At 38.3% G+C, this 10230-nt stretch overlaps 1 protein-coding gene across 1 annotated transcript in view; it reads left to right on the forward strand.

Moving 5' to 3' along the window:
- LOC143710958 (interferon-induced very large GTPase 1-like) overlaps window positions 1-9589 on the forward strand; it is a 28302-nt gene extending 18713 nt beyond the window's left edge. Inside the window, exons 7-8 of the mRNA XM_077202224.1 lie at window positions 1028-3150; window positions 4711-9589. Of these exons, the coding sequence (XP_077058339.1) occupies window positions 1028-3150; window positions 4711-9486 (6899 nt within the window). The 3' untranslated portion in view covers window positions 9487-9589. The remainder of the gene's footprint in view (window positions 1-1027; window positions 3151-4710) is intronic.
- The last annotated feature ends 641 nt before the right edge of the window (window positions 9590-10230 follow it).

Consider the following 10230-nt stretch of genomic DNA (forward strand, 5'->3'; position numbering starts at 1 on the left):
CAAATCATAACTGTACAATACCATACTGTAGGACAAGCTTCGCACAGACAGCCTTTTCTGTTTAGAGCAGGAGACTCTGGAATTCGTTACCATCTGACATTAAGGTCATATATGACTTGAAAAAGTTCACTTCCAGGATTAAGTTGTGGTTAAAGGCAAACCAAAACTGTAACCATTTTTAACTATTGTTATTTCTCCCTCTGTGTGTGTGTGTGTGTGTGTGTGTGTGTGTGTGTGTGTGTGTGTCTGTGTCTGTGTCTGTGTGTGTGTGTGTGTGTGTGTGTGTGTGTGTGTGTGTGTGTGTGTGTGTGTGTGTGTGTGTGTGTGTGTGTGTGTGTGTGTTTAAAGAAATGTAAATGTTTTCTATTTTTATGTATCGGTTTTATAATGTGTAAAAATGCCCCACCAGGGACAGGAGTTGAAAATTACATTAGCTATAAACTCTATATGCTGCACATGAGTTACAGGCTTTGTATTGTAACTATGTTTGACTGTATGGTCCCTGTTAAATAAATAAATAAATAAATAAATAAACTAAACTAAAAATACAAATCTATAAAATTACTTATTAAAAATTATATATGAATAATTTTATTAAATGTCATGCCTAGATTTCTAAATATGACAATTCAAATCTTTGTCATTTTTCCTGCTCCATATTAAACACCCACCTCACAGTGATACATTTGTTGTATTGCATATTTTGTCTGCTTTTATTATTTTTATTTAGCAATACTAATTATTAGTTTATTATTAGTCTTAATGTATAAATCGCAAATCACAATTTTAACCATAAAAATTGCAGTTAGATATTTTTCCCAAAACCGTGCAGCCCTACAGTACAACATACCAAACAAACCACTTAACAATACGTCTGATATGCTGATATAACATACTAAATAAGTAGACAGCAGACCTCTCACAAACAGGGTTATGAAAATGTGAAAGATCAACGTAAAAATTACAGAATCAAACTTTTGAAAGACTGTTTTTTGGCTTTAAGACTAATGCATTTCTTCTTTTTCAGTTTCAAAAGAGAGTCAAGATGATCTGAGGATTGTGCTGCTGGGAAAAACTGGAGTTGGAAAAAGTGCAACAGGAAACACCATCTTAGGAAGGGATGTGTTTACAGCAGAAGAATCTTTTCAATCAGTTACAAGTGAGACTCAGAGAGAAACAGCGGAAATCAATGGCCGACAAGTTACTGTAATCGACACTCCAGGACTATTTGATACAGAACTTACCAATGAGTTGATCCAGAGAGAAATCACCAACTGCATCTCCATGATCCTGCCTGGACCGCATGTGTTTCTCTTACTGATTCCACTGGGACGATTCACTCCAGAAGATGCTAAATCAGTGAAGATCATCCAAGAGACATTTGGTGAAAACTCTTTAATGTACACTATGGTGCTCTTCACAAGAGGAGATGGTCTGAAGAACAAAACCATTGAACAGTGTTTGGGGAAACCAGGATCTCCTTTAATGAATCTTATAGAAGCGTGTGGAAATAGATTCCATGTGTTCAATAATAATCAGACTGGAGACCGAACACAGGTGTCTGATCTTCTGGAGAAGATTGACGTCATGGTGAAAGCAAACAGAGGGAGTTTCTACTCGTGTAAGATGTTCAGACAGATGGAAAGAGAAAAACAAGAGCAAACAATGAAGTTCCTGATGGAGAGAGTGGAGCAACTAAACAAAGAAAGAGAAGAACTCTTGACCAAACACGAAGAAGAGAAAGAAAGAATGGTGATTATGATGGAGGAAGAAAGACAGAATCACGAGAGAGAGATAAAGAGAAGAGAAGAAGAATTTAGAGAGAGAGAGAAACAATATAAAATAGAGATGAGAAGAGAACGAGAGGAATTGGAGAAACAGAAAAATAGAGAGGAAAAGATGAGAAGAGATGAAGAGGATGAGAAAAGAAAAGAGAAGGGACAGAGAGTTTGGGATGAATTTAATCTGAGACTTAAACAAGGGAAAGAGAGAATGAAAAGAAAGAAGGAAGATCTTCAAACTAAACATGAAGCAGAAGAAAACATGAAGCTCCTAATGGAGATAGTGGAACAAATGAACAGAGAAAAAGAAGAACTGATGATCAAACTAGAAGAAGAGAAACAGAGAATTAAGATGATGACGGAGGAAGAAAGACATAATCATGACAAAGACAGAAAGAGAAGAGAAGAGCAACTCAAAAAAGAAATAACAGAACAAGAGGCACATCAGAGACAGATGCAAGATGAGCTAAGAAGAGAACGAGAGGAATTTGAGCATGAAATGGAGCAAATGAAACAGGAAAAGGAGAAAATAAAAGCAGAAAGAGAAAAACTTCAAATCAAATATGACACAGAAATAGACAGACTGATGAATAGAATAGAGAATGATAGACAGAGTCATGACAAAGAGAGAAAGAGAAGAGAAGAAGAGTTTAATGAGAGGGAAGAACAATACAAAACAGAAATAAAAGAGAAAGAGGAGAAAGAGAGAGAGATCAGTGAAAAGCTGAAGCAAGAACGAGAGGAATGGGAGAGTCAGAAACAAAAAGAAGAAGAGAAGAGAAGAGAAGAAGAGGATGAGAAAAGACGACTGAATGAACAGAGAATTTGGGATGAATTTAATCAGAGACTGAAACAAGAGAGAGAAGATATTCAATCTAAACATGAAGCAAATGAGAACAACATGAAGATCTTGATGGAGAAAGTGGAGCAAATGAACAGAGAAAAAGAAGAACTGATGAACAAATTAGAAGACGAGAAAAAGACAATGAGGATGATGATGGAAGATGAAAGACTGAAACAAGAGAAAGAGAGAAAAAAAAGAGAAGAGGAGGAAAGGAAGAGATTGGAGAAAGAAAAACAGATGTCTGATGACCGATATCAGAGACTCATGAGAGAAATAGAGGGAATAGTCAGAGAGAAAGAGAGAATTGAAAGAGAAAAACAAGAACAACAAGAAGATTTTGAGAAAAGACTGAAAGAAGAAAGAAACATGAGAGCAGACCAACAAAAGACTTTTGAAGAAACATTTAAACTCCTTGAACAACAGCATGAGGATGAACTGAACAGAAGAAAATTGGAGAGGAAAGAGGAATATGAACAAGAGAAAGATGAGATGAAGACCTGCTCTGAAACTCATGATTCACTACAGGTGAGTGTCAGAGAAACCTGAAGAGAAATGATTAATGTACATTAATAGCATTTTAACACTTTAAACACCTCAATAGGCATAATGACTAATTGTTCCAGATTAATAGTGAATGAATGAATGAGGCATTTATATAGCGCTTTCATATGTACTACTGTACACCCAAAGTGCTTTACAATAATGTTGGGATCTCTCCTCAACCACCACCAGTGTGCAGCATCCACTTGGATGACACAATACTATGGCACCAGTGCACTCACCACACACCAGCTATAAGTGGAGAGGAGAGAGAGTGATAGAGCCAATTCAAAGGATAGTGGTGCTGTGTGGTGTTTTTTTGTTGTTGTTGGCAGAATGAATCAATTGTAAACAGAGTCTAAAACGTTTTGTGATCAAATCACTGAGGCTACATATAAAGGCCAACAGAAATGCACATGATTATATTACATTTGTAGTGTAATCTGTTCATTGTTTGGGAAAACAAGTTATTCAAACTTTGTTTCCTGGTACAGAAATAGTCAGTTAAAAATTCCTACTACTAATGCACAGACTGACAGTATGTCTGGAACAAACAAACAAGCTTATTTATACAAACAGTGAACAGCTAAAATGTAAGAAAGCCCAGGTGAAACATCTCGGTTACTATCGAGATGTTACATCAATACTGACATAGGCCATTCAGCGGTAGATCAGGGCTGTGAAAGGAGGGACATAAGGTCTCCGTTTCCCCCTTCAGAGAATGAGGCTTACATCAGTAAACCTGTATGTTAAAACACAACCAACACCATCAGATCACCTTTTCTATCTGGCTGTTATAACTCATGTACAGCAGCCAAACATAATCTAAAGTTAATAATGTGGGGTTAACACTGATCACCATAATGGTGACCTGTAATTTTCTCCTTCGGTGATTCTGCTTGTTAACATCAGGTGTCTTCAATAATGCTCATTCATCACTCAATTATTCACTTAATTATCTCTTTAACTTTGACACTGCTTCAGTGTTCATTTAACACTCAGCTCAGAGTTTAATTGGATCGCTTAAAATTACTTCCATGATGTTGAAGTTACATGAAAAAATTATGTTTGTTTAACGAAACCCAGTTGTGTGGAACCAGTGGAACCTGTTTACATAAAAAAGTTAAGTAAAGTCAACACATCATTTTTTTGAGTGTACGGGCTGTAATACCCATACTTCATCTTGGCTGGAGGGGCAGGATGTCCTTTGCCAGGAGCGCCACAATTTCTACACACAGGATGGGTGTCTTTGTTTGCCACTGAGGTAAAAAGGACCCTGCTGCACCTTGGGCGAATGGCACACCAGGTGGCAGCACTTTGCGGGCATAAATGCACCGCAACTGCAAGCTTCACCTGTGCGATCTCCATGTAACCCTTGGTGGCCCCTCCATTGAGGGTAGTGACCGCAACCAGAAACAGAGTAACAGAATACGTCAGTATCAATGTAATTTTGAACATGATTGACTGAATGGGACTTACAGTTTTGTTTAAAAGAGTACTGGAACACACTGATAAATATGAATCCTTGTTTTTTCCATTAAACAGAGAGACAACAAAGACATTAAACCAGGAGGAGTCAGCCCGGATCAACACATACAACAGGATAAGACAGAAAGAAAACAAATAGAGCATCTGTTTCACAGACTTCATCTTGACAAGAACAAAAATACATTTAAAAGAGAAGAAGTTCTTCAGTTAACTGCACATTCATTACAGACCCATGAGTCCTGTGCTGAGGAGGAACTGGTTCTGAGTTTCATACAAAAACTCCTGACGATGAACTACAGAGTAAGATACACCAATGTTAAAGATACCAATGAACAGGTTCACACACAACAAATAGACAATGAATCAACTGAAGGCAACAGTGATATTTTCAAAAAAGTATCTTTTTCTAATGAAGGAGCAAGTCAATCTGAGCAAATCCACCCGATGGATGTTCAGATGGCCGTGTTGCATTGTGCTGATGGTTTCCTGAAACAGCTGCTGGTGTCTAAACTGTCCCAGTGTCAATATGCTTTGCCTTTGCTTGTTCCTGATCCATTCACACAACAGATTGAGTTTCCTCTCTGGACATTTAAAAAAATTACAAAGAGCTGGAAAATGAGAAACAACAACAATGAAATCATCAGTCAAACTCGTCTTGTCTACAAGGCAGAAACTCCAATGGTATGTTTCTTCAGGTTTGGCTCTGTGTCCTCCTCAAAGTCTCATCTGATGAACAGTCTGATCAATGAGAAACACAACACGTTCTTCCACAGGTACTGCCCAGGCAGCAGCAGAACCAGAGTCCTGATGGATGGAGTGGTGGAGATCGCCTGGTTCTGGCCCTCTGCGAAAAACACGGATAAATTTATGGACTGTGTTGCGTTCTGTAATCTACACGGTGATGCAGGAGACCATGAGAAACAGCTGCAGATCCTCATTGAAATGGCCTCAGTCAATGTTGTTCTTCTACCACAACTTCCCAGGAACGACAAAAGCTCAACAGTAATCCAAAATCTGTGCACAAACAGAAAGCCACTCATTTTTCTTTTCACTGAAGATGAATCTACTGTAACTGTGATGGACAAAGGTAAATTCAAAATTGGTTTGAAGCACAGACATCTGTCAGATGTATCTGAGGATCTCCGACAAACTATAAATGATTGTCTCTCAGAATCATCTTCCACTTTTAAACTTGAAGATGTGTCCAAACACTCAGACATCAGAGTAGATGAGGAAGATGATGAAGACTGCAGGAGAGGAAGAGAAGCAGCACAGCAGATGATGAGTTTACTGGAGGATAAAGATCTGACAGAAATCAAAAAATCATTTCTGCCTCATCAAGGGAAACTGTGGCATCAGTGGTGTCAGAAGAACAAAGAACTACATCAACCTCAAGCACATGAGACAGAAATGGACATCAGCCAAAAACAAGCCAACCTGAAGCGATTACGTGAGCAGCAGCATGCATTTAACATAAGTACTTTTATAGAGTTCTTTATTAAAGAAATGCACTTGGATGCAGAGAGTAAGATTTATTTCCTTACATGGCTTGAAATCGTCCTGGATGAATATATCTCACCAGATATTTCTGCTCTTCATCACAAGTATGATGAAAAGTGGTTAGAAGTTTTAAAACTGAAAGAGAACAATGAAAAACACGAACAATTCAAAGCTGAACAAACAGAACTTGAGAGAATATCTGAGGATCGTCAAGCTGCAGCGTTTGGTCTGGAGCACATCATGAGGGAGATCGGTCAGATCTATGAATCATGTTCATCTGTGAAGAAGAACAAGAAAGACCTGCAGTTTCACTTCTCTTCTCTTCCGAGTCTTGCAGCAGAGATGATGATCTCTGGATTTCCACTGGAGCTGATGGATGGAGATGCTGCTCAGGTTCCTCTGGTCTGGATCTCTGCTGTTATAGATGCACTCATCCAGAAACTGGGAGACCAGAGAGTCTTTGTGCTGTCAGTTTTAGGGATCCAAAGATCTGGGAAATCCACCATGCTGAACGCCATGTTTGGACTCCAGTTTGCCGTCAGTGCTGGCAGGTGCACCAGAGGAGCTTTCATGCAGCTGGTCAGAATCTCAGAGGAGATGAAAACACAGATGAACTTTGACTATATTCTGGTTGTTGATACTGAGGGTCTTTGTGCTCTAGAACTGGCTGGAAGATCAAAAAGACATCATGACAATGAACTGGCCACATTCGTTGTGGGTCTTGGTAATCTGACCTTGATCAATATATTTGGAGAAAACCCAGCTGACATGCAGTCAATTCTTCAAATTGTTATTCGGGTCTTTCTGAGGATGAAAAAGGTTAGACTGAATCCAAGCTGTGTGTTTGTGAATCAGAACATTTCAGATGTCACTGGCGGATTTAAAAACATGGAGGGAAGAAGACAACTGCAGGAGAAACTGGATGAGATTATACAACTCGCTGCTAAAGAGGAAGACTATGACGCAAAATGTTTCAGTGATGTCATTAGATTTGATATAGAGAATGATGTGAAGTATTTTGCTCAGCTCTGGGAGGGCAGCCCACCCATGGCACCACCAAACCCAAACTACTGCGAGAACATTCAAGAGCTAAAAGAAACTATTCAAAAGTATGCATCAAAGTCACATGGAATGATGCTGACACACTTAAAAGATCGTATTAAAGATCTCTGGGAGGCTTTACTGAATAAACAATTCATAATTAACTTCAGAACATCTCTGGAGATTTCAGCTAACAGAAAACTGGAGACCGAATATAGCAAATGGACCTGGAGTCTTCGCAGTGCCATGATGGAAACTGAGAACACAGTTTACAACCAAATAGAAAATGATGCAATTCATAAGGTTGAGGAAACTGATCTTCAAAGAGAACTGAAGAAGGCAAGTGAAGAAGTGGAAACATCAATGTCTGAATTATTTGAAAAGGACACTGATGCTGATATACTGATTCATTGGAAAACATCATTTGAAATCAAAATCAATGAGCTTCAGGAAAACATTGTGAAAGAAACCACAAGAAAATTAAATGAGATTCTTCAGCAGCGAAACCTAAAGAAAAAGATTGATGATCAGAGGAAACATCAAGAAAACACTCTCCATGAAAAGAGCAAAGAACTTGCCTTAAAACTGAAAGATATAGCAAATGATGAAGAAACAGTACAGGAAGAGTTTGATTTGTTTTGGAAACAGAGTGTAAAGAAGATCATCTCAGACACTCCTCCAATCAAAGACATTGACATAATGAGAGATGTGAGAGAGATCCTCAGTGACACCTATGGAAGTGTGTCTGTAGGCCAACATAAGGAGAAAAGTGAGTGCAGAGATATTTTGTCTGTACCAAGTTATTCAGATTATGTACAGCTAAAGAAATCCAGTGGATTTACAGGATCAGTGACAAACATCCACAGATCAACTAAAATATTCGGGTGCAATCTATCAAGAGAGGATGAAGCCGAAATAAGAGCATTAGTCACAGATGTTGCTCAGCATACAGACTCAATGATCATGTCATCTAACATTTCAAAGATGGGCTACAACATCAGATGTATTCAACCCCTCACAGATTACATTAAGAAAAGAGTAACAGCACTTCAGGAAGGACCAGTGAGATATGATTTCAAGTATGAATTCTTCAGAGATTTGGTTCTTTCCATCTTCAAGAGAGCAAACAAGATGATAACTGACCAACACAAAATGTTCAGGGATGCCAATAGTCCTGTAATATATGTTGAGAAGAAGAGAGAAGAGTACTATAGTATTTTCCAGAAATACTGTCGTGAAGCAACATCAGCTGCAATTTTTGGTGAGATCATCTGTCAGAAACTTAAAGAGCCCATTGAGCAGAGTGTCTACAAGAAGACTGCCAAAGATCTGGCAGGTGAAATGACAACAAACTGTGAATCACTGAATGGAAACAGATCAAAACTGGAGAAACACATCCTGAAGACATTGGCAGAAGAGAAAGATTTTGAAAAATACATTAACTACATTCATAATCCCAGAGATCACCTCAAGAGTTTCATCAGAGATGAAGTCATTCGGTACATCACTGATAAGTTCAGTGTCAGTGTTTTACCCAAAATGAAGGAGAACATTAAACTTCTGCAGCAGAAGATCATGAAAGCAGCACATGAATCTACTGAACATGTTCAAGAGTACAGAGATGTTGGTTTGTGGTTGAAGAGTTTCACACAGCAGCTCTCAGATGTGCTGATCTTCTCTGAAAAAGACCTCAGTGGAGTCAAACATGATAATGTTGATGATTTGAAACTCCTAGAAGATGTGATAAGAGACAAACTTTCTGCTTTAATGTCTGACATCATCAGTAGATTTAACACAAAAACTTTTCCAGTAAAGCTGGACTATAAGTTCAGGCCAGATGAGCTTTTGATTGATCACTTCGGTCAGTGCTGTTGGGTTCAGTGCCCGTTCTGTAAAGCCACCTGCACTAACACCATAGAAAACCATGATGGAGATCACAGTGTTCATTTCCATCGTGTTATTGGACTAAACGGGATGCATTACAAGAATACGACAAACCTGTCTACTAGCATCTGCACATCAGCGGTAGCAAGCAGTCGATCTTTTTATCCCAATGCCTCAGATGATAATGTCCTCTGGCGAGAATACAGAAGAGTAGGAGGCGTTTATGCAGACTGGAGCATCACCTCTGATCTCTCTGAACTGCCCTACTGGAAGTGGTTTGTGTGCAGATTCCAGAAACATCTGGAAAAATACTACAATAAAACATTCAAGGGGAAGGGGAAGATACCAGATGAATGGAGAAACTACTCAAAACAAGAAGCTATTGAGAGTTTGGATCAATATATCTAATGGAATAGATCTTGTCTCTGAAAGACAAGATTCAATTCCTTAAACACACATCTGATAAATAATCTGAACTTCAAAAAGAACATGCCTTTTCGTAACTAACAAATGAGATCAATAGAAGCAGTTAAACTTCAACAATATGCAAGTGCTATGACCCTTCTTAATTTTTATTTTTTATTTTTATTTTTTAAATAGATGAGAAGGAGATTTTGTGCCTCTTTGAGATGGTACCACAAGACGACGTTCGCTTGCAGTGCGCAAGTTTCTGGATGGTACATAAGTCTGAAGTAATGAGTTAAGGTAAAAGGGAGCAGAGCCAGTGGTTGTTCTGTAGGCAAACGTATATATATATATATATATATATATATATATATATATATATATATATATATATATATACGTGTGAATATGTAAATGTGCGCTGACACATCATCTCTCAGTTGAACTCTGAACTTTCATAAGCAGCTTTCATAATACGGAAACTAACAAGTAAAAAAAAAAAGGTATTAACAGAAAAACGAGGCCCTGAAATGTCACTCTTTAATTGCAGGCCAAATATACAGTGGCCAAGAGAGCTCAATGTGCTGCAACCTAAAGAAGACGCATGCAAATAGAAATAGGTTGCAGCACGTTGAGCTCTCTCGACCACCGTACAAATAACTCATTCTGACATTAACTGTCATTTTGTGTCATATGAGATGGACACATTGCAAACAAATTAAAATGTTAACAGTTCCCGGTTCAGTG

The sequence above is a fragment of the Siphateles boraxobius genome, unplaced genomic scaffold (genome assembly GCF_051911475.1).
Source record: "Siphateles boraxobius isolate OS27281-9 unplaced genomic scaffold, OSU_SipBor_1 49, whole genome shotgun sequence".
Taxonomy (NCBI): Eukaryota; Metazoa; Chordata; class Actinopteri; order Cypriniformes; family Leuciscidae; genus Siphateles; species Siphateles boraxobius.